Source organism: Medicago sativa, chromosome 1 (assembly GCF_051527215.1).
Source record: "Medicago sativa cultivar Bolivia chromosome 1, Bolivia_mono, whole genome shotgun sequence".
Classification (NCBI taxonomy): domain Eukaryota; kingdom Viridiplantae; phylum Streptophyta; class Magnoliopsida; order Fabales; family Fabaceae; genus Medicago; species Medicago sativa.
In genome coordinates, this window is record NC_140749.1 from 5,042,617 (window position 1) to 5,068,054 (window position 25,438).

Below are 25,438 nucleotides of genomic sequence, written 5' to 3' on the forward strand. Positions count from 1 at the left end.
CTTAGGGTTTAACATTGCGGTAATGACGTTTTAGTCCTTGATAGTACTAGGGTGCCAAAACTAGATTTCAAAAGTTTCAATTGTTGACTGTAATCATTGCTATTTGCTCAGGGGTCAATGTAATTGGTTTTGAAATCGCAAATTGGTCAAGAATACCACCGGCCCACCACACAAAATGCCAATAGGAGATATGTTTTCTCTGACACAACAGAAAAGTGAGCTATTGGAGCTATACAGTTTCCTCCCTCTACGACCTCTTCTTTCTCCCTCTCTCAATCCATTTTTATTTCTCTCTTCATAAACCCAAACTCTCTCTCCCTCTCTCACCCATACGCAGCTTCTTCTTCCTCTCCTTTGTTCTGTTTAAGGTGGGCTTGAACATATGTTTAAGTTGTTTATTTTTGTCAATTTTGTTATATGTCAATGTCGTTTGCAGGTTGAGTTTTGATTTATTTAACAATAACTAACACTTCATTTTCATTTTATTTTTACAGGTTCATTTTATAATGGAAAGGTAATGTATTGTTACTTTAATTTATCCAGATCCATTGCCTATTATGAGTTTTCTTTTCATGAGAAATTTTCATTGTTTATATTTTTATTCCATTCTTTTGAATGTAATTTTTTACATGGTTTATGCCTTTATGGTGTTTTATTGTTACTATTGAAAGGGATTTATGGTGATTTATGATTTCTGATTGTTGGTTAATGTTATTATGGAAAGTATTTATCCTCTTGATTGGTTTTTAACATTCTGTTATACTTAAGCTATATTTTGCTTGCTTGGTAGATTTGTATCCTCCTGTGAAATATATAATTGAACAAAGTGAAAAAATTTAATTTCCTCATCTGATGATTGGAGTTACTGCTTGCACATAATCAATCTTGAAAGGTTGAGATTTTTTTTATATAACTTGGTTCATTAGCGCTTTTGCTTCCCCAAAATGTGTCTAACTATATCTCATTTCATTGTTACATAACCTTTAGGTGATAGCAATGGAGGCAAAGGAGTAAAACAAATAAACTTCGTCATTGTGTATGGTCAAGAAATCTGCAACGGGTGTGTTGTCATATCTAATATGATAATTATTGATGCTGAATAGGAGTATGTAGTCCACTTTGAGAAATTGAACCAGGCTTGGTGCTTTTCTTAATGCCAAGTATTTTTTGATGAATAATGATCAAAGTCTCAAACTATTCTTACATATCTTAAATATTTTTACTTTTAGCATTTTAAATTTGTTTATCAAATTGAAGTTTTGTAATCGCAGAAAGAGGACATTTTACTATTTTATATTTTATAGTTTTTCTGCATATACGTTATTCATTTTGTTTCATTTCTCAAAATTGTTTAAAGTTCCTTAACTGTTTCCATTTTTCCTTGCTGAGTTTGCTTCTGTGATTGTAGAGTTTGAAGCCTGAAACGGAGAAAGTAGTGTTTGTAGCACAAATGGATTCTTCCATAATTGAAAGAACAGTTACGGCAACAATGTAAGACCATTTGTCATCTTTTAATAATGTTGGCTTCTCTGTTTTTTTTTTTTTTGTTGTATAGTTGCTTTGTTCTCCTCTTATTCATTTATATTCTGTTATATTTTTTGTATTGGTTTCTGATTTTTGTTACAGGAAGTGATGAAGTAGATCAATTTATATACTTTAGTTGATGTGTGTGTGGGGCTGCATTGTGTTTTTTGTTGTTGTCAAGAACACGGGGTGGGCTTGAATACTATAGTTGAAGTAATGGAACGTGAATATATTTATTGATGTTCATGTACATATTTGTGTGATGATGTATATATGTATATAAACTGATGTCTTGGGTGTGGGATTCTTAAAGGCATTTGAACTGTTTTGCTGTTTAGAGTAGTTTATGCTAATGGAGAGCGCTTGGATTGGTGATGTTGCTATTGATATATGTAGCTATAGTATTCTGTTTGGTTTAGAGGTTGCTCCATTTGTGATGTTGAGCGATCCAAACCAAAATGAATTTGAGTTAGCTGTCGAAAAGAAGAACGTGAAAGTTTAATTTACTCATGGTGGGACTGCTTTGAAGGATTTTTATGGGATTACAGCTGGTTGTTGGATCACTGTAATTTTAGCAAATCGACACCTTTTTCTTTTCGAGGAAACTTTGGATCCTCAACACACTCCGCCAAATATATTGTTGTTGCTTGATCAGAGTGCAAATACTTACAGAAATTCCTTCTTGACATATGGTTCTGCTGCCCTTTGTCTTCCCACACTATTTCATGACTTTATTGTCAAGGAGTTAACCCCAGATGATGCTACTTCTGGAATCTTGGTGAGTTGTATGTTTTTTTTTTCTTCATTTGATCGTATTTGAAATACTCATGTGATTTTTAATTTAGCATTTTTTTCATTTAAGCAGAAGATGAATTGGCCTGGGTTCTGTCATGATGCATTGCCTTTTCAGAGAAAATACTTATCTGTGATTGACTACTTGGGATATAGTAAGAAGTTGCAAATGGACTTCAATTATGACAAAACTGTGTCATGCATTTTTTTTCTGGTTTTGTGTCATTATGATATGTTTTGTTCTGTTTCGCTTATACTTTTGAGTCACGTATAGTGTTGCTCCATCTCTATGTACTCCCCTCATTTCATTGCCAAAGTGTATTTATGAATTGGAATATTGCTAGGAAAGTTGATTGGCATGTAGTATGACAGTTATAGATATGTTTTGGTTATGAATTGTAATATTGCTAGCAACATTTCTGCATTGGAATTGGAATAATGATGCAAGCAACATTATGTATTAATTCTGCATGGTGAAGAATTAAAGTGCTGCTATAATATTATGCAGTACATCATCAACGAAGTGCTACTATATTAATTTTGACTGAGTCATATTGACATCCAGAGTGCTGCTATATTATTACATGGTACACAGAAAGGAATACTCTAAAGATAAAAATTCTGCACAGTCACTTTGTGTAGTTGAAACCATTTTTATTATATATCGTGTGTGAGATATTTACATACTTTGCTGTCAAAAATTATAATTGAAACCTATATGACATATAGGTGCAATTGAAAGCTATACACATTATCTGTTCCATCTATGAGCTATTTTCATGATTAGATTATGTCTGCTATATTAATCTGCTGCTATATTAATCTGCAGCGATCGTATGAGACTTGCAAACATATATTTTATGTTGTTTTTATTGAATGTCTTTCATTTAAAACAAAGTCCATACATTGCCTCTACATGAATCTCATCATTAACCCGTGCGATAGCACGGGTCGGCGACTAGTATGTTAAATTACTAATACTTGCTTGTAATAATCTGAAAGAAGAGAGTTTCACACCATCCATGTATGTTGGAAGATACAATTATTACTATCTTTTCAAATAATCCAAGCAGTCGATAACCAAAACACATGAAGAACAACACAATAGTTACCCGCTAAGTGAGTAAAATGGTGGAAATGATGAAAATTGGTAACATGTCATATGCTCGTATACCAAGCCACCTACGAATATGCATCCAAATGCCCTCATAGAAAGCACAAGATGCACAACCCACAAACAAATGATTTGCACTTTCAGATTGACTACATCCATTCGGACACTAACATGATGTTTGTAGAATGATTTCACAATGTATCAGATTATCTTTAGATTATCTTTCGTAGGAAGTCGATTTAGTAATAACCTCCAAGCAGTAACGAAACTTTCAAAGGTGTCTTTTTCTTCCACACCATGTCATGGTATTTCGATACTTCATCTTACATCATAAAACAGAGCGAATAATAAGCCACTCGAATAGAGTGCCCTTTGTCAGGATTGAGATTCCGGTCTCATTTATCTTCCACGCCCTCCTGCAAGAAAATACTTGACAATAACAATCTACATTCCCCCATATGTTCCTCCTCCGACACCAACAACCTATGCCGCCACTTCCAACCATCGTTGTCCTCTGCCCACCCTAATGAACACATCTCCACTACCTTCACCGACTTGTTTTCTAATAAATCATACAACCTTCTAAACTTGTCCCTTAGCACACAACTCTCTAGCTAGTGATCTATCCAAAAGAGGGTCTTTGTTCCATCACCCACCACACACACTAAATTATCATCAAACAAGCTCCTTAAACCAACACCTTTCCGAAAGCGACGATGTCCTTCCACCACCTAGACTTAACTCGGCCTCCCTCATTCACCCTCCCCTCCTATTTTTCATACCTAGCTACTAGCACCCTACACCAAAAATTCAAGTGCTCCACATGCAACCTCCAACACTCTTTTTCTAATAGTGGCAAATTAAATTCTCTAATCCACCTAATCCCATACCTCCTTTCTCATCCCCCCCCCCCCCAAAAAAAAAAAAAGTAGTAAAATAAATTCAATAGAGGAGATTAAATTTGAAGGAGCTTTCAAAAAGAAAAGAAAATAGATCGACAACAAAGACATGATAGATTTAAGTTGAACCAAACAACCTCCCAATGATAAATTCCTTCAAAGACTGCAGAATTATCCAAAAAGGGACTTATACGATAAATAATTTTCAAAATAGTAAATACCATAGAAAGGTTACTATTCATATTTTCCTTCAAAGTAACATTTATTTCAGATGATTTTTATGACGTATAAATCATCTTTAACGGTAAGTGCAAAAATCTGTTAAAATTTGAAAAGGAGTATTTTTGGGATAATACTAAGTTGTCAGTTGTCACTGTCTATAAAAAATTGAAGTTGTAACGGTACAATTTTGAATTATTGGGGTATAGTTGTAATGTGCAATCTGTGTTTTTTTTTTAGAGAAAACGTGCAATCTGTTATCATGTATGACAATGAAATCTGTATGAATAAATCTATTCGGGTGCTTCAATTTATCTACACAAAACATACATGATTATATAATGCAGACATTGTAAGGAGCATTGCTTAGCTGCAAATAAATTTGGTTTGATTGAAGTGTTCTTTTTTAAGAAGATATATCTAGCCTTTTTAAATTTTCCATTTAGTAGCCAAGAGCATATTTTTTGCTATAGCAACAATGTGTGATATTTCTTATTCTAGTGGCACAACTCTTTCCCTTAACTTTTAACAAAAAATAATTTTTATGACACTCAAAGAAAGTTCACATAATAGGATTACTAATAAAGATACTAATAAAACACATAATCAACCCTTAACTAGGCAATATATTGTTCTCAAAGGATAGATATATCACATAAACTATTTGAGGAGTTTGGCACCATTTCTAGGAGTTTGTCCATGCATCTACTACTAAGAAATAAGCCACCCATCAAGACTCAAGAGAGCATTGAGTTACATATTTGTAGAAAAATCAGATAGCACAAACTATTCTGAAGGAACATAAGCTTCACCTTCTCTCTTTTTTTTTACAAGAGAACATAACCTTCTATTCTGAAGGAACATAAACTCATAACCGAAAAAAAGTCAGCTTCCACCTTCAATTTCACGATCTTCACGATCATCAACATCTTTCTCTTTGCTCCCTGAAATTATGAGGAATGAAGAAAAAAAAATGGTGAGTAATCTAAATAAAGCATAACGATTTGAGCCATGAGAGATCATGGAAAGCACCATGTTTGCATTTTTTTTTTTTTCAACTAAAAACAGTTTTCCCCATTCAATGTAAGATAAGGCATTGCTCAAGCATATTGGTAAAGCTACACAAGTGTGGCACTTTCTAGAATGTGTTATTCAATATACTTATTATGACTTGATACGTCCTGCGTCAAATCTGTTTCATACCTGGATAAGGGCCTTCCATCAACATATTGGTAGGTAACAAAAATTTGGAAAAGGCTTTGTACAATCTTAGTATACTCAGTCAAAGACTGCAGTTAAGACATCAACTCATACCCGAGTCTAACTTAGGACCAGGGTTATCAAATCGATATTCAAATTGTGAATTGAAATACCTATTTTCCGAATCACGAATCAAATCTTATTATGAATCATAAAATACATTAGCGATAAAAGTGTTGCAAACCAGAAATAACCGAAGCATGAAATTAAAGAGAAACCAAAAATTGCAAATGGAATGTGAGCATTTATTGATGGTTAAAAGGATATGCAGAAGGGATCCATCCCTACCACCCAAAGAGCAATGCTCTACACAGAGAAAACACACAATTCTCTCTGAGTATTCCCAATCACAAGACAAGCTTTGAGGAGGGAATTGCCAAAATTGGCAAGCTACTAGGGGGGAAATTGATTTATTTGGTACACATAGGTCCAGATTTGGCTTGTGCAGTTAGTATGGTGAGTCAATTCATTAATGGTCCGAGGGTGAGACATTTGCAAGTTGTAGACGATATTCTACGATATCTCCAAGACACCCTAGGGAGAGGACTCTTATCTAAATTAGGAGGAAGACTAACTATGGAGGCATACATTGATGTTGATTATGCAGGTTCAGTGAGGGATAGAAGATCTATTTCCATCTACTGTGCTTTCCTATGCAAAAATTGAGTTGCTAGAAGGAGTAAGAAGCATAGTTTAGTGGCTTGATAAAGCATTGAGAATAAATTTAGACCTATGGCACAAGGAATATGTGAGCTCCTATGGATGAAGATGGTACTGAATGATTTGAAGATACAATGTGAAGGACCAATGAAGCTGTGTTGTATGATAAATTAACAATCAGCATTGCTCATAATCCTATTCAGCATGACAGGACAAAACATATAGAAATTGATCGGCACTTCATTAAAGAAGAGTTGGACAATGGTTTGATAACTACAACATACATTCTTTTGCATCAATTAGCAGAAGTGTTGGTAAAGGGCCTGCCATCAAAACGATTCGACCAACTTACTGGCAAAGGGTCTGAACAATGGGTTTCCTTTCAACTAATTCGGCAGGCGGACTAATTTGTTTCAAACCAGAAATAACAGAAGCAAGAAATTAAAGAGAAACCAATAATTAGAAATGGAATGCTAGTATTTTAATGATGGTCAAAAAGGCATGCAGAAGGAAAACACACAATTCTCTACTGCGCGAAGAGCAATGCTCTACACAAAGAAAACACGCAATTCTCTGCAAAACAGAACAATGATTCTGCCATGATACCCCCTCTATCACTCCACAACTCCCACCTCATATTAACCGAATCCCCAGCTAACCCACTGATTCTCACTTTCCCTCAAAATTAAGTTGATACATCGTATATGAACCTCATAAGAATTCATGATTCAAGTCATAAATCAAATGACAAAAGAAACGTGGTTGGTTATGCAATTTTGACAACAAAAAAAAAAAGCTGGTTCGCTACTCAAAGTTTTGGTAGAGTGGTTCATTAGAATGATATGAGATGCATGTTCAAATAGATTAACACTAGAGATTCGTATCAACTGGGTTCAGTTTAGAATCGAATCAAGGTACGAATCACATGTATCACAAGATACTGAAAACCATGCTTATGACCAATATAAAAACCGGAAAACAAACTGGTTAGGACAATGAACATGTAGTTGTGTTCTTAAGCTTTTACAAACTTCATAGCAAAGCATGTGCAGCACATATAAAAACGTGAGATCAGAAAGTTATAGTTAGTAAATAATTTAGAATTAATGTACTAAAAGTTAATGAAAAAGAAAGAAATATTTTAACCTGAGTTTTCCTTGCTACAAGCCACCCAATCAACAATTGCTTTCTCGCCAGAAGTAGCTGATTTTGCTGGTCTTCCCCGCTTCTTAGGCTGGCCAGGCGTAACTTCGTTAACAGGCTTCTTGGTCTTTTTGCCGGTTGTTTGGGAGGGAACCGCAATAGTGACTGCATCAGCCATGACCTGCTCAGGGGAAGCAGACTCAACACCAGCATTAGAAGTCTTTTCATTGGTATTTTCGAAAGGTACAGCTAATGGTGTTCTTATAGTGTCAAGCTTCCGAAATTTCTCAGAACCGCATTCAACACCGCCATTAGAAGCAGTGTTGACTTCTTCAACAGAATTCTTTGCAACCTTTGCCTTGTCGCCCTCTTGCTCAGTATGACCTTTTCCACATTTTCTAACAAAGTAAGAGCCTGCTTTCTCGCATAAGGTCTCGCCATGAAATATTAAAACTTCAAACAACGATTCGCCATTGTACTTGAAAAAAAGGAGATCACTCTCTTTCAAAGAGTGATCATTCACAAATCCTTGCCAACCGTTTGTGAAGTAAACGGTGTCATCTTTAGTTGTCAGCCCTATATTCCACACAACTCCACTAGGACCTTTAAGGTTCACATTTTCAGGCAACTTCTTCTTTAAATTGTCTGAAAATGTTTTAGGAAGTGCCTGCAAATAAATGTATCAACATTAATCAATAATCATCACAAGTACATAATTTACACTAGTCATTTTTAATCTCCTTATTCACTTTCTTTAATCCACAAAACCATGCTTGATGGTGAATCCATGAACATATTGTCTCAAAAGAAAAAACAACAGATCTACAACAGTTCCCAAGCCATTATATATACACTACGAAGCAAAGACACTCCTCGGATTAGGCGTGTCCCGGTATCGGATATGTGTCGTGTCCGACACCGACACGACACCAATACATATAATTACATTGAATTATTGAATCATGTGATTTTCTCAAATTATTAATGGTGTCAGCGTGTCAGTGTCCACTTTCCGTGTCCGTGCTTCATATTATATACACAATCAATCATATCTAAGTATATAAATATAATAAGCATGGCAAAAAAAAAAAACTTTAACAGCATATCAAAAAATCAAAAGCTCAAAACTTTCTTCAAAAAAAAACTAACTGCAGTTAAAGTAATTGTAAAAAGATACAAAAATTAAAAAGTGGGCAAGTTAAAATAATGAAAAATAAAAAAATAAAAGAAGTTGAAAATAGTATGAACATGAAATGAAGTGCATGTAATGAATACTCAAATATGAACACTTAAGAACATGGAAGGAAAGAAGAATGAAGGGAATACTAACAAGTTGTTGTTGAAAATCAGTGTTGCGAAGAAATTGAGTGAAATGGATGAACTGAAAATGGGTCCAGTAAATGTCTTCCTCCCATGATCGGTTCACACTTCCCATTTTGAAACAGAGAGACAAAGAAATGGTTCAAAGTTGGAAGCTATCAAAGGAAAGGTTGAAGTTGTTACAGTCAAGAAAAGAACGGAACAGAAAGGGTACAGGCTCTAAACCTTTGGCAGTTCACGAGGAAGATGAATTGTTTAAATAAGGAGGAGAGAAACACTATGTTGTGTATGTTTGGTTGCGTCAGAATCACGACAAACCACCGTAATTTTAAAGAATTGATAGAGGGTAACTTTTGAAAAATTATTATAGGTGCATCCACCTTCATATTAAAATTAGGTTAATTTTTCAACGTTCTCTTTAATATTTGCTCTTTTATTGGTTGAAATGATTCACATTTTGAAAATATATTACGTATTAAAGTGGTAATATCCACACTCCTTCTGTATTTCACATAATGATAGAGTAGATGTTAGAGAAAATGTTATTATCACTTCTCAATTTATATTTTATTACTATTTTTGCTAATATTTGTAATAGGTAAAAATACAAGTTTTAAATAGGTAAATTTTTAGGTGGTACTCTCATAAGAAAATCATTCAAAATTTGAAAAGGAACATTCATGAATAATGTGAAAAGGATCATTTTGCCCCTTAATTTCTAGTGGATAACGATAAGTGTGTTAGTTGATTGCCTTTGTTCGAGTGTTAAATTGCTTCAATTGTTTTTATCATGGTTGTCTGCGTTTCTTTTATTGGTTCCATGTAACATTAGTTTTGAGGATTTAATTTGTGAATAATATTAGAGGATTATCTTCCTTAATTTCACATTGGACAATGCCAGAGTACTACCTTCTTGACTCCACTCAAATATTAAAATGCTCCAGTTGTTTGAAATTGTCGTTTACTGCCATCTATGATTCATGCAAGAAACACTTGAGGAATCAATTTATCAATAATATGATAAAAACATTTCCCTTTGATTTTTAGTGGGCAATGCCAGCGTGCACTTGCATGACTCAACTCAAGTGCTAAAACACCCTAGTTTGTTTTTATCGGTTGCGTGTGTAACTCTCCTGTTATATTATTTTTAATTGCGTGTGTTAAAACTCCCTAGTTGTTTTTATCCGTTGTTTGTGTAACTCTCCTTTTATCCTTTTCTAATTGCGTGTTACTAACTATCCATATAACACTAGTACCGAGGATTCTTCTTTTATTGGTTCCATGTAACACTAGTTTTGAGGATTTAATTTGTGAATAATATGAGAGGATTATCTTCCTTAATTTCACATTGGACAATGCCAGAGTACTACCTTCTTGACTCCACTCAAATATTAAAATGCTCAAGTTGTTTAAAATTGTCGTTTACTGCCATCTATGATTCATGCAAGGAACACTTGAGGAATCAGTTTATCAATAATATGATAAAAACATTTCCCTTTGATTTTTAGTGGGCAATACCAGCGTGCACTTGCATGACTCAACTCAAGTGCTAAAACACCCTAGTTTGTTTTTACCGGTTGCGTGTGTAACTCTCCTTTTATATTATTTTTAATTGCGTGTAGTGTTAAAACTCCCTAGTTGTTTTTATCCGTTGTTTGTGTAACTCTCCTTTTATCCTTTTCTAATTGCGTGTTACTGACTATCCATATAACACTAGTACCGAGGATTCACTTTGTGAATAGTATGAGGATGAGGATGGGGTAGATGGTCCACTCAAGTGTGAAAACACCCTAAATGTTTAAGTAATGTTGCTAAATTAAAAAATTATAATGATAATTTTTCATATATTTAAGGACCAGAATGAGTTTTTTACTCTAAATGTGAAAAATGGATTTCACATCTTTATCTTTGTAGTCTTGTTTTCACTTTGTCATTTTCAAATTCTCTCTCAATTTTATCATTTCTCTTACTCTTGTTTTTACAACCACTTATAGAACATTGAATTTAATGATTGAATCAATGAATAATGCGACAGGATCATTTTGCCCCCTAATTTCTAGTGGGTAATGAGATTGTGTTAGTTGATTGGCTCTATTTGAGTGTTAACCTGCCTCAATTGTTTTTATCATGGCTGATTGTGTTTCTTTTATTGGTTCCATGTAACACTACTCCCGAGGATTTAATTTGTGAATAATGTCATAAGATTATTTTCCTTAATTTCACATTGGATAATGCCAGAGTGCTACCTTCTTGACTCCACTCAAATATTGAAATGCTCCAGTTGTTTGAAATTGTCGTTTACTATCATCTATGATTCGTACAAGGAACACTCAAGGAATCAGTTTATCAATATTATGATAGAAACGTTTCCCTTTGATTTTTAGTGGGCAATGCCAACATGCACTTGCATGACTCAACTCAAGTGCTAAAACACCCTAGTTTGTTTTTATCGGTTGCGTGTGTAACTCTCCTTTTATATTTTTTTTAATTGCGTGTAGTGTTAAAACACCCTAGTTGTTTTTATCATTTGTGTGTATAACTCTCCTCTTATCATTTTCTAATTGTGTGTTACTGACTATCCATATAACACTAGTATTGAGGATTCACTTTGTGAATAATGTGAGGAGGAGGATGGGGGAAGAGGGTCCACTCAAGCGTTAAAACACCCTAGTTGCTATTGTGTATCTTTTTCTAATTGTGTGTTACTGATTATCCATATAACACTAGTACCACAAAGTCACTTTGTGAATAATGTGAGGAGAAAGGTGGGTATCTTTTTCTAATTGCGTGTTATTGGTTCTCGATACAACACACCAGTACCGAGGATTCACTTTGTGAATAGTATGAGGATGAGGATGGGACATATGGTCCACTCAAGTGTGAAATACACTCCGGTTGTTTTATTGATTATCATCTAGGATCCATATTTTTTTGGTGGTGGTCATGGTTTGAACCCTGAACCTTGCATATTTTATGCATCTAGGATCCATATAATTGAACAATCGAGGGTTCAATTTTTCAATAATATGATAATAATATTATTCTTTAAATATTGGTGGGCAATGTCAGCTTGACTTGCTTGATAGTGAAGTACGTATAACCTGATCGAGAATTGTTCAATCCATGATTAGAATTCATGTTCTTATGAACGATTTGTCATTTCGTAAACTTCACTAACCACTCGATTTTAATAACTTGGTTGTCCTTTTATATATATATTTTTTTTCCTCAAGTAACTCTCTGCTTGTAGAATCTATGAAAATCAATTTGGTTAATAAATAATACTCCCATTTCAATCAACTCTCCAATTCCACTAAAGAAGAAAGAAAATTGTGTCGTGATATAATTTGGTTCGATTAGCATTTTATCAAATTTATTAGGTTTTATCTAGGCATTGAATAAAAAAACCTGATAAACTCGAAACGACCTAAATGTTGTGAACAACCCTAATATGAAGAAAGAATATTTCATAATGTTACGAGAGTATGTGAGCAAATCCAATAAAGTTTTTTTTTTTGAAGTAGCAAATCCAATAAAGTTGGTACTGTGGAGTGTTGTTTCAGCAAAAGTAAAAATAATTCAAATAAAATATACACCCTCTGGTCACAAATATAAGCAAAAGTCCATATTTTAGATACATTCAATAAATGATGTATGTTGTCTACAATAAAGACCACATACATCATTTATTGAATGAATCTAAAACATGAATTTTTGCTTATATTTTTGACCGGAGGGTGTATAGCTTTATCATTCTAACGCATCATTAATTCTAAGACATTTAGTTTTAATTGCACTTTTTTTACTCCCTCCGTCCCTATATCTAAGCACCTATTTGACTTTATTTTTGTCCCTAAATATAAACCCCTTTTTAAATTACTAGATGCATTTATTATTTTTTTCCTAAATATACCCCTAATTAATACTATTAACTTATCTTGAAATATGAAAAGTCAAATTTAATACACATAAAAACAAAGGACAATTTAGTAATATTAACATACAAAACAGACACATTAATTACACTGACAACTTTTATTAAGAAATGTGAAAAATGCAAAGGGAGGTTACATATAGGGACGGAGGGAGTATTAGCCAAGACATTGCCGAACATATATTTATTACTAATAAATAGGCTTAACTTGGTAAAATTATGGGTCATTGTTAAAGAATCATGTCTTAGAAAATGTGTAGTGGCTAACTTTTTTGAGTATTACTCCCTCCGGTCTTTATTATAAGAAACAATTGACTTTTTTGGTTCATAGAATAGTTAATGTATCTTGTTATAAATATAGACTAGATACATCACTTACACAATGAACCTAAAAAGTCAACTTTTTCTTATAATAAGGACCGGAGGGAGTACTTTTCACACCCTATGGTCTTCTCCCGCGCCCTGTAAATTTTCCAAAAATGCCCTTGTGCATTCCGGATTATAGAATCCGGATTGCATTAGCACCATGAAAAAAAGTATAAATGATGAAATTTTGAATTTTAGGTGTAAAAATCATGGAGCAAATGATAGAGGAGAACTTTTGTATATTGTTAGTGCACTCCAATGTGCTCCTGGCTTGGTTGAACTTATTATACATGTAAACATGATTACCTAAGCTTCTTAGCTTATTTCTTATTGTTGTATTTTGACACTTTAATTTTCACACTTCAGAGTTACATCGATGTTTCTACCGTACAAGTGTCGGATCATTCAGAAGAGTTAGAATGCAGTAGTGATTGCCTTAATAATCTGCAGATGGTGAATATCCATGTTAGAGCATGTAGAATTTCTCAGCATGCAATGAGTTTGATACGGTTCGTACTTGCAAATTCAACATCGTTAAGGACACTTACTTTTAAAGTTTGTCCTGGTTCTAAGAGTTTAGATGCACATAGAATTTTAGAAGATTTGTTACATAAGAAAAATTTGGTGCTGGTGCATTCTGGAATATAGAATCCGGATTGCATTAGCACCATGAAAAAAGGGTGTTTAGGGGGTTTTCGGATTATGTAATCCGAAAAAATCATGTAACGCGCCCTATTTTTTGAGCTTTCCGGATTACAAAATCCGGAAAAATCCGTAACTCACGTTGAAAGTCAACAAATAGGGTGAAAAATGATGTTTCCGGATTACATAATCCGGAATACGTTAAACAATTCGGATTTTGTAATCCGGAATGTGATTATATTGGAGGATTTCTCTAGTATGACCAATACTTTTTTCCATAAACAAGCTTTGAATTGCATAAAAAATGGTTGGGATATTTTGTCGGGAAGAATAAATCATTGGAACCCGGTGTTGGAGTACTTATTTCTCTACATAACAATGCTCAAAGTATGAAGTTGACATATCCATAACTCTTGTGATGAATGAGACAAGTAAAGTTTCAATACTCACTTCAAAGCATTAGAATCATGACCTAACAAGTATTTGAAAACTTCATTCAGTGCTTATGCCTTTGGAAGAAAGAAATTAAGAAAGACAACTCAGTAATATCAATCATATTATATTTAAAATCTGCAGCACATTGCAGAATATACCTCTCTCCATAAATGTTAAGTGCACCGTTATTTTTAAAATCTGTAGCTTGTACATAACCAATTCCACAGCAATAGAAAGCTTAAAATCAAAAAAATTCTGGAAAAACATCATTCCGGATTATAAAATCCGGAAAACTCCGAGGGTAATTTTGGAAAAAAATAGGGCGCGCGAGGAAAAACATAGGGTGGGAAAAGTAATACTCAACTTTTTTTATTCCTTCGAATGACCCTAAAATTATTACCATGTCCAACTGTTTTTCTTAAAGAATCATTTCTTAATAATTTAGAATGGAGGGAATATTTGTTGTTTGTCTTATGGAGTATTATTATTTCATTTCTCAATTGCTTTCCTTTTCCTATATATATACCATTATCTCAATTCATCTAACTATTCAACTAACTATTATTAATAAAAAAATACTCGATATAATTTATTTTATCAATAAAACTAGTATAAAGAAATATTGTATTTAAACACTGTAGTCAATTTTTTTTAGTTTAATAGTTGTTATACAAAACCACAATTTTGGTATTTTTTTTTTTTATTGAGTTCGTTAAGTAATGAGTGTCTTTAAGACACTTGTTAGCATGGCATGCGTGATTTTCTAGGATGTGTGCATATCCTTGAAGACAGTAAACGAGACAAAAATCAAGTATAGTTTTACCTCTACCTGACCAACAGTTCACGAGCCTACGGAATGTTATATAGACAATCACAAATTCACAATGATATGAACTAAAAATCAGTAGCATAATAGATGTATATAGTTAAATACATTCTATGATCTTGATTAGTGATGATACAGCTAATTGGGGTGTGAATGGTGACCTCTAAAACATATACTAAGAATCTAAGATACAACATGAATTATGATGATACATTGGAGCTTGATTGATCTGTCTCACAAACAAGAATGTTAGCAAGTAGATGGAGCAGTAGCTAGCTACATGCTATTAAGTTTCACAACTCCCATTTTGATGATCAATACTTTCCTTTTGAACCTCGGAGACTAGCCCGTCTTCGTCGACCTCAGCAACACGGACACGTAATTCACAGTCATTTATAAGTTCGAAAATGCAGACATCTCCAAGCTTTATGTTATTGGCACGAACAAAAGACATCCATCCTCCACACAAAGTGTGACTTGTATGCACTCTACTTCTAGGAACAGAATTAGCAGTCCACTGTTCTCCCTTCAAATTACGAAGAATAATCTTTATCTTGCCGTTTGGAAGATGCGCTATGGAAAATTGATGGGGTATATTCTGCATTATATCAATTATAAATCAGTATTAGCAAGAGCTTCAGTGTTAATGCCAAGCACATTGAATGGGATGAAAACTTCACATAAATAATACGACCAATAAACTTAATACAGGAAATATTAACTTTTAAGGCAAAAAACTAACAATTACAATTGGTACTTCTTGGAGAAACACAACAGAGTCATTGCACAGAAATCAAATTGTAAATGTCATCGCAGTAGTTGAGAAGTTTGTCAAGGAGCATCTTCACAAAGTATTGAAATATCACTCAAACATGCATTGAAGCGCAAGTACAAGCATAGCTCAAATCTACCAAGATTGACTCATAAATTAGGATGGAATTATGTATGAAATTTTCATTGAAATCGTCTTTTACTGGTAATGTGTACATCTACAATACTTTAATCCATGCTTACCATCCTCCATACATAAAAGGAGAAATGCTTTAATCTACAAGATCAGTTTCTCAAGCAAATGAAACACTACACAAGTTACTTAAAGATAGAGACGGAGAGATAAAACAACATTATTTGGGAGGTAAATTAAGAATCACAAAAGGGAACAACTCACCAGAATACGTGGACCATCGACATTGAATGTTTTGATTATTTTAACAAAATATGGAAAAGTTGAGGTAAATGACTGGGCTAACTTTTTCTCATCCTTTGCTGACGATAACCTTGACTGTGCTGCCTCTGTGGAATTGAACAATTCAATCATGAGTTTAAAATAAAAGGATAATCTCTGGCATAAATATACGAATTTCAGTGCAAAATACTCTTTCCTTGACAAGTGTCAGATTGCTAGAGAAGATCAGATGAGTTATTATAACAGAAGCGAGAAATTAAAGAGAAACCGGGAATTGCAAATGGAACGCGAGTGTTTATTGACGATAAGTCCCTACAGCCCAAAGAGCAATGCTCTACACAGTGAAAAGACACTATTCTCTGGCCAAACAAAACAATGATTCTTCCTCGATGCCCTCTTCCTCTCCACAACTCCCACCTCATATAACCGAATCCTCAAGCAATCCACTAATTCTCACTTTCCCTCCTCTCTGTTACTGCTTCTCCTCACATAAACTGCCTACAATTTGGGCTTATTCCCTTTGTCACTCAGGCCTATGTCATCTGCTAAAGTTAAGGTCCTATCAGAAAGTATGTCATTTTTAAGTAAAAACAAGTGACATAACAAAATAATAAGCCAATACATTATATATAAACTTCAAAATGATTCTTGATTGAAGTCATAAATCAAATGACAAAAAGAAAAGTGGTTAGTTATACAAATTTGACAAAAAAAACTGGTTGGCTACTCTGAGTTTAGGTACTGATTCATTAGAATTAATCAAAATTCATCATAGTGAATCAGGATTCAAAATGAGATTCATGTCCAAATAGATACAAACTAGATGTTCGCATCAATTGGGTTCAGTTTAGTATCGAATTAAGATAGGACTCCTGTGTATCATTAGATACTGATAAACCACTTTAGGACCATTATAAAAAAGGGGAAAAAACTAGTTTGTGCAATGAACATGGAGTTATCTTCTTAAGCTTTTACAAACTTCAGAGCAAAGCATGTGCAGCACAAAATCCATGACATCAGAAAGTTATAGATACTAAATAAGCTGGAATTAATGTAGTAAAATTTAATGGAAAAGAAAAAAATATTTTAACCTGAGAGTTCCTTGTTAGAAGCCCTCAAATCAAGTGCTCCCTCACGAGAATTACCTTCTTTTGGCGGTCTTCCTCGCTTCTTAGTCTGGCCAGGTGTAACTTCATTAGCTGGCTTCTTGGTCCTTTGGCCGGTTGGTTGTTTGGGAAAGTAGATGGGGAGTTCCTTAGGGGAAGCAGATTCAATAAAAGCATTTAAAGTCATTTTATCAGTAGTTTTGACAGGTACAGCTAATGGTGTTCTTATACTGTCAAGACGCCGAACCCGAAATCTCTCAGGTGAACCACAGTCAACGCCACCATTAGAAGCAGTATTGACTTCTCCAACAGATGTGTTTGTGTTCTTTACCTTGCTACCCCCTTCTTCAGTTTGAGCATGTCCACATTTTCTAACAAAATAAGAAGCTGCCTTCTCACAGAAACTAACTCCATCAAAGATTAAAACCTCAAAGAGAGATTCACCGTTGTACTTAAAGACAAGGAAATCATTCTCTTTCAAAGAGTGATCTTTCACGAATTGCTCCCAACCGCCCACGAAGTAAACAGTACCATCTCTAGTTGTCAACCCAATATCCCACACAGCTCCACTAGGACCTTTAAGGGTCACATTTTCTGGCAACTTCTTTTTTAAATTGTCTGAAAATGTTTTAGGAAGTGCCTGCAGTTAAAATATAATTTCCATCTGAGATTAAAAGATACGTTGAGTTGAAGAGCCTAAAGATAATAATTTGCTTGAAAAACAGCAATTAATCATCATCTCAAGTACATGATTCACATACACTTGAGGTGCTAGCTCAGTGTTGTAACCTCAATCTTCAAGGTTCAAATCCCCTCGGGACGGTTGAAAATGGCCAATATCAAAATTTCCCCCTTAATTTTGTTTTTGAAAAGTACATATTTACATAGATAGTGTTTGCAGAACCAGGCAGGAAAGGAATAATAAACCTAAAAGCTAAACATAATTAATTGCTTGAAAAACAGCTATTAAACAATCTACTTAATTATTTCAATGCAAACTCAAAACAAAGTGTCTCAAAACAGATCTGCAACTAATGTCAAAGTTCCTAAGCCATTATGTAAAAACAAGCATATCAGTATCTATACTATATGTTCAAAATATGGCAAAAAAAGAAAACTTCAGCAGCATATCCAATAATCAAAAGCTGAAAACTTTCTTCAATAGAACTGACTGCAGTTAAAGGAATTGCAAAAAGATACAAAATTAAAAAGATGGGCAAGTTCAAATATTGAAGTGCATGAACACCCAAGTATGAAAACCTTATGAAGGTTTAATTTTTGTTAACATGGAAGGAAATAAAAAGAGAAAAAGAATGAAGGGAATACTTACAAGTTGTTGTTGAAAATTGGTGGTAGTTTTAAGAAATTGGGTGAAATGGATGAACTGAAAATGATTCCAGTAAATATCTTCTTCCCAAGATCTGCTTCCATCTACTTCCATTTCAAACAGAAGCAGAGAGTGAAATGGTTCAAAGTTGCAAGCTTTTTGGTTTGAGGAAGAAAAAGGAAAGAAGGGTATAGGGCTTTAAGCCCTTTAACGGTTCACGAGGAAGATGAATGGTGGAGAGATGTTTCAGAACAGTACAAACATTTTATTAATGTACTTTGTGTTGAGTATAAACATTCATTTTAGTCTGTCATAGGTCAACCTGGGTGTAGAAGAATTTGAATGGGTTGAAACTTGAAATTAGAGAGTTAAATATGTTTTTTATTTTTAGCATATTTTTTTTTATTTAAAATTCTACCAAAAAAAATATTGATCTTACTTGAGCTACCCTAAGTTCAGGTCCACTTTATTACGATATCAATCAATGATATTATTTGAAACGCACAACTACATCACGCTTCTTACCAACTCGGTCACGTTTCTTATTAACCAGGAAAAACCAGAGCAGTTGCCTAGCTAAATGACCTCTGCAAAGGCTCCTCAGCATAATAGGGAAAGAGGCGGCCCTCTTACCTATATGGGTGTGTTGATCCGCTAAAGAGTAAGTAACATCACAAGACAACACAACATAAAATAGAACAAGACAAACTTTTAAGGTATTACACAAAAGAAATGATATTTATACAACCACTTTTTAACAACTTTTGTGACAACTCACTCTCTCATACTCACATGTGTTTTTAGTCTCTCTCTTCTTCTTTCTCTCTCTATTCTTTTTTTATCCAATAAGAAGAGAGAAAAAGTGGCGGTCACAAAAGTTGTCTAAAATTGGTTATACAAATATCACTAATCATTAAACAACTTTTGTCTTGCATGATGTTTAGTGGAGAAAAGGTTATTTTGATATTTTGTATAACTTGTATTTGCGATAAAAAGTTGTGTTGTGGTTTAGTGAGAGACAAAACTTTTATTTAGCCCAATCTCTTCTCTCTAATTTGTCCAATTCCAAAAAATAACTTTAAAATCAAAACAATACAGCTGAAATTGTCATGTTCAATCTCTTACTATTTTTTTAATCATATCGAACGTATTATATAGTTTACCCAACTTTCTTTCAAAATATATGTTAAGTTGAATCAATATTGGTTCAATGAGTATATTATCTAATATGACATGTCCAATTCAAATGAAAATTTTAGGTATCGAATAAAAAAATGCATGATGAACTTGAAACAACCTAAACGATGTGATAAACTTTTATGACGAGTTAAATAAGTTTTTGATTCCTATACATTTTTAATTATTTTTTAGTCCGTCTAAAAAATTTCTTCAATTTTTGGTCATTCAAATATTTTTTCGTCACCATTTTTTATCCTTACTTTTAAGTCAGATCATATGTACATTTCATATTTTTGAATGAGTTTTTTCATGAATCTTTAGAATATTGTAAGAATCTTCACCAAAAAAATATAGAATTTTTTGACAAAACATTAATTAAATATTAACTTTTAAACGTCAAAAACATAAAAATTCATATTTAATTCATCATTTGTTGAAAATTTCTAAATATTCACAAGAGAAAATTTTATAATATACCAAACATGACTGCATAAAAAGAAAAATTGAATGATGCAAATGAGTTGACTTAAAAATGAAGACTAAAAGTGATGACAAACTATTTGAAAGACCAAAAATTAAAGAAAAATATATCATAAGTAAAAGCAAAATTTGCAAATTTTATAGGAACAACTTTTTTTGAAGTAAACGAGAGCAAACCTAATTTTATTGATGAACTTAATGGTGATAATATTTCATGATGGATAAGATGAAAGATGTAAAAAAAAACATTTATTATGTTTAATGTGTACTTCTCAAATTCAATAAAGTTGGTCTTGTGGAAGGATGCTCTTTAGTGAAAGGGTCGCTAGTTAGACCCTCTATTGTGAAAGGATGCTCTTTAGACCAAATTCTCTATTAACGTGGAACCCTATTCTACAGTACATAGTGCATACAGAAAAAACTATCTATACTTGGAAGGCTAAGCTGATGTTATCAATATATGGTAGGCTGGTGCTTGGGGAGTCAGTTCTTATTTCTTAATAGTTTACCTCTTTATTATATGAGTCTATTCAAAGTACCAAAAGGTGTGCATGCTAAGATCCTTTATGGCTCTGGAAAGAATAAAGGAATACCACTAATTAAGTGGGACGTAATTGAGAAGTTAAAGTCACACTGTAGTTTAGCTGTGGGGAAATCGTTAGGCAATTTTGGTGGTGTAAAGGATTTTTGTTAGAATTAGTGTTAATTTGTTGTATTGATTAGTAGAGTGTTTTGGATATGTGTTATTATTGGGTGTTGTTTGTTTAGGTGGTAGTGCCAATCATGCTTGAGGCACTTATTTCTTGTATAAACTTTGTAAGGTGTTTTGTCCGACTTCTATCGCATAATTGTGTGTTCTTCGCAACATGTAACTATTCATAAAAGGTGGGTAGAGAATTACGAGAGGGAATGAGAGAAAAAAGATTGAGATAATCCAATTTGCAACAATATGATACCAACATTTCACAAGCCTACTGAACGGGACGGAGGGGGGGGGGGGGGGGGGGGGGGGGGGCCCTCCCTCCCCCCTCATAATTTATGTACTGCACAAGTTTTTCTCCTAATTTGGGTTCAACTCACTTTTTTTTTTTTCCTTCTAGAACAGGGCACACCAAACACGTATGATGCAAACATTTCAACCCCAGAATGGAAACAGAATGCAACACAAGGAAGTTGATGTTAGGAAGCTGAATATGAATGAAAGGCAACAAATCATTGCCAAAATTTTCAAGGTTATCGAAGAAGATAATGAAAAGTGTCTTTAGGTGCCCTTGTTTTCTCCTATAATTCCAGTTTGGAATAGTTTTAGTTTGTAAGAATTTTTCAACTAAAATTAGTATTCGAATACCTAGCAAAAGTCCTACTAAGATTAGTATCTATGGAGAAATTGAATGTGAAAAATTTGAAGTGCAAAAATTGATTTGAAAGTATGCAAGATTTTTTTGTATAAATAGCATTTTTATGACAGTATAATGTTTACCCCACATGCTAAATCTAACTCGAATTGGATCGTATCACCAACATTTTGCAACGACATGAACTGAAATGCGGCGGTGTAATAGATAATTAATACATTATATGATCTTGATTAGTGATGATGATACAGCTAATTGGGATGTGAAGAGACAACATGAATTTACTAACATGTATATAATACACAAGTCTTCTGTGACTCTTACATAAAAATCCTCATTGAAAATTGATTTCTGTCTCACAAACAAGAATGTTAGCAGGTAAACGGAACACTTTGCTACATGCTATTAAGTTTCCCATTCCCATTTTGCTGGTCAAGACCTTCCTTTCCAACCCCAGATATATGAACTTGCATCACATAATCAGAAACGAGCTCAAAAATGCACGTGTCACCAAATTTAATGTTATTATCACGAACAAAGGCCACCCAACCCCCACAAAAGGTGTGAACTGGTCTCCGTTTAGCATATGTGTTGGTTTGAACTGTTCTCCCTTTAGCATATGGGATAGAGTTCACAGTCCAACATTCGCCTCTTGAATTGCGAAGCGTAACTTCTGTTTTGCAGTCAGGGAGATGTGCAGCAGAGAAATGATATGGAATTTTCTACAATGTAACAAGTATTCAATATTATACTCCAACCAGATCAGTTTGTCAAGCAGATGAAACACCACAAAAATTACTTAAAGATAAGGGCAGAGAGATAAAACAACATAATTGGGAGGTAAATGAAGAATCACAAAAGGGAACAACTCACCATAGTACGTGAAACATTGATATCGCCGGTTTTAAATATTTTAACAAAATATGGAAAAGAGGAGGTAAATGATTGGGCTATCTTTTTCACATCTTCCTTCCCACTTCTATGCACGATGGATGCCTCTGTGTGAAATTGAACAGTTTAATCATCAGTTTTAAATAAAAGGATAAGCTCTGACATAAATATAAGGATTTGAATGCAAAATACTTATTCTCAGACAAGTATCAGTTTGCTAGGGAAGATCAGTTAAGTTTTAATACATTTTTTTGAGACCCAGAATGAAGGGAAAGGTTAAAATGGAGAGGAGCTTGTTGGCAGGTTAGTTAGAGAGATGGAGAGAAATAAATGTTAGTTATAGTTACAAAATAATTTATAATTAATACTAGTAAAAGGAAGGGAAAGACTTAGGACTTTGGAGTGTGCTCCTCTCAAGGTCTCGGGTTTGATTCCCCTCGGTGCCAACTTTGGTGGGCTAGTCCATACAAAGCTTTGCTCTGACTTTTAAATGGGACCCCCGCAAGTGGACTGCGGGATTGGACCCCTCGGATTAGTCAGTCCTTGGGCTGGAGACAGAGTATTCAACACAAAAAAAAAAAAAAAAATGAAAAAGGAGGAAATGTTTTAACCTGAGTGTTCTTTGTTACAGGCCACCAAATCATGTGCTCTCTTATGAGAAGTAGCTGCTTTTGGTAATCCGAGGACAAGCGTAAATTTATTAACAGGCTTCTTGATCCTTTTACCAGTTAATTGGGAGGGAGCTGCAACAGGGGTGGTCTTAGTGACTGCATCAGCCATGCACTTCTCAGGGGAAGCAGACTCCACACCCGCATCAAAAGTAGTATTGATTTCTTCCACAGACTTGTTTGTGTCCTTGGCCTTGATACCCCCTTGTTCGGTTTGAGCATGACCACATTTTCCAACAAAATAAGAAGCTGCCTTCTCACAGAAACTAAGTCCATCAAAGATTAAAACTTCAAACAACGATTCGCCATTGTACTTGAAGAAAAGGAAATCACTCTCTTTCAAAGAGTGATCATTCACAAATCGTTGCCAACCGTTTGTGAAGTAAACAGTATCATCTTCAGTTGTCAGCTCTATATTCCACACAACTCCACTAGGACCTTTAAGGGTCACATTTTCTGGCAACTTCTTCTTTAAATTGTCTGAAAATGTTTTAGGAAGTGCCTGCAATTAAAATACAAATTTCCATCTGAGATTAAAACATACATTGAGGTGAAGAGCGTAACAGATTTTGGTCGAATATACATATACCTAACAGCTAAACATAATTATTTGCTTGAAAAACAGCTTACTAATCATCTCATGTACATGATTTACATACACTTGAGGTGCTAGCTCAGTGGCAAGGACTTAGCTTTGTAACCTCAAGGTACAAAGTTCAAATTCCCTCACACAGTTGTAATATAGTCATGACTATGAAGCACGGACATCGGACACGACACAGACATTGACACGCCAACACCGCTAATTATTTGAGAAAATCACATAATACAGTGTAATTATTATATGTGTCGGTGTCTTTTGGCGTCGGACACGACACGTATCTGACATCGCGACACGTCTAATCCGAGAAGTGTCCGTACTTCATAGGTCATTAATGCCACGTTAATTAACAATTTTATTTTATTTTTTAAAAAAAGTACATTTACACAGATAGTGTTTGCGGAACCAGGAAAAGAATAATGAACAGCTATTAATCAATCTCATTATTCACTTCCTTATCCCCTCCTTGCAAACTCCCAAACAGAACCTTAAACAATTTACTTAATTATCACAATGCAAGCTCAAAACAAAGTATCTCAAAAGCAAACAAACACTAAAAAGTAAAAAGAAAACAGATCTACAACTAATGTCAAAAACAAGCATATCTATGTGTATAAAATATAAAAAACCATGGCAAAAAATGAAAACTTTAACAACATATTTACAAAAATCAAAACTTTCTTCAATACAACTAACTGCAATTAAATCAATTGTAAAAACAAACAAAATTTAAAAGGTGGGCAAGTTAAAATATTCAAGAAAAAAAAATTGAAAAGCAGTAAGAAAAAGTGCAACATCCAAATCCTAATATGAACACTTCAGAAGGGTTTCATTTTTAATTTTCAACATGGTAGGAAAGAAAAGAGAAAAAGAAGTACTTACAAGTTGTTGTTGAAAATCGGTGGTGCCATGAAGAAATTGGGTGAAATGGATGAACTGAAAATGGTTCCAGTAAATCTCTTCCTCCCAAGATTTGGTGCTTCCTACCATTTCAAAGAGAAGCAGAGAGAGAGAGAGGGAAAGGGTTCAAAGGTACAAAGCTAAAGTAGGGCTTTAAACCCTTCAACAGTTCACGAGGAAGATGAAAGGTAGAAATGTCTTAGTTCAAAACAGTACAAATTTTTTATATATATAAGAGGAGAAACATTTATTTTAGTCTGTGTTTAGTCAAATTAATGAATGTTTGGTTTCACCCCAGGGTCAAAATTGATTCTCGAGGGGTAGAATTAATTTTAATATGTTTGGTTTGTTCTATTTTTATGGGGCTTAAAATTGATTTTAGAGATTTACAAATTGATTGTAACTAAACTTTTGACCCGTGCGAGTAAATAATCTTTGATCCGTAAGATCATAGATCGATCAATAAACGCAAATTAGATTATTAGATATACAATATTACAATCAAATTTGTCTTACTATGTCCGTCAATGACACTTGAATAGAAAAAAGACTGTTTATTTATTTTATCACAATATATTATTGGGGCATTATCTTCTCATTTTTTTTTTAAA

The 25,438-nt window shown here is 33.9% G+C and overlaps 3 protein-coding genes and 1 long non-coding RNA gene across 6 annotated transcripts; 1 reads left to right on the plus strand and 3 right to left on the minus strand.

Moving 5' to 3' along the window:
• Positions 1–202: 202 nt before the first annotated feature.
• On the plus strand, positions 203–2,835 carry LOC146951952 (uncharacterized). Of its 2 annotated transcripts, XR_015032895.1 has the most exons (7): positions 205–368; positions 495–514; positions 791–892; positions 988–1,060; positions 1,409–1,491; positions 1,627–2,302; positions 2,390–2,835. It is a non-coding gene; the product is annotated as an uncharacterized LOC146951952 (long non-coding RNA). The 2 variants fall into 2 exon arrangements; XR_015032894.1 differs by lacking the exon at positions 791–892 and having other exon boundaries at positions 203–368.
• Positions 2,836–5,142: 2,307 nt separating this feature from the next.
• LOC146951953 (B3 domain-containing protein Os02g0598200-like) lies at positions 5,143–9,234 on the minus strand. Its single transcript, XM_085757002.1, has 3 exons — positions 8,942–9,234; positions 7,615–8,278; positions 5,143–5,492 (listed from the first exon to the last, which is right to left on the minus strand). The coding sequence occupies exons 1-3, from the start codon at positions 9,044–9,046 to the stop codon at positions 5,434–5,436; spliced, it is 828 nt and encodes a 275-aa protein (XP_085613128.1). The 5' UTR covers positions 9,047–9,234; the 3' UTR covers positions 5,143–5,433.
• Positions 9,235–15,198: 5,964 nt separating this feature from the next.
• On the minus strand, positions 15,199–19,028 carry LOC146951954 (B3 domain-containing protein REM16-like). 2 transcript variants are annotated; one of them, XM_085756958.1, is made up of 4 exons: positions 18,757–19,028; positions 17,466–18,066; positions 16,303–16,427; positions 15,199–15,732 (listed from the first exon to the last, which is right to left on the minus strand). In XM_085756958.1, the coding sequence occupies exons 1-4, from the start codon at positions 18,865–18,867 to the stop codon at positions 15,421–15,423; spliced, it is 1,149 nt and encodes a 382-aa protein (XP_085613084.1). In that variant the 5' UTR covers positions 18,868–19,028; the 3' UTR covers positions 15,199–15,420. The 2 variants fall into 2 exon arrangements, with proteins under 2 accessions (XP_085613084.1, XP_085613075.1); XM_085756949.1 differs by having other exon boundaries at positions 17,412–18,066.
• Positions 19,029–21,950: 2,922 nt separating this feature from the next.
• On the minus strand, positions 21,951–25,028 carry LOC146951955 (B3 domain-containing protein REM16-like). Its single transcript, XM_085756967.1, has 4 exons — positions 24,810–25,028; positions 23,270–23,828; positions 22,641–22,765; positions 21,951–22,489 (listed from the first exon to the last, which is right to left on the minus strand). The coding sequence occupies exons 1-4, from the start codon at positions 24,915–24,917 to the stop codon at positions 22,163–22,165; spliced, it is 1,119 nt and encodes a 372-aa protein (XP_085613093.1). The 5' UTR covers positions 24,918–25,028; the 3' UTR covers positions 21,951–22,162.
• Positions 25,029–25,438: the final 410 nt, after the last annotated feature.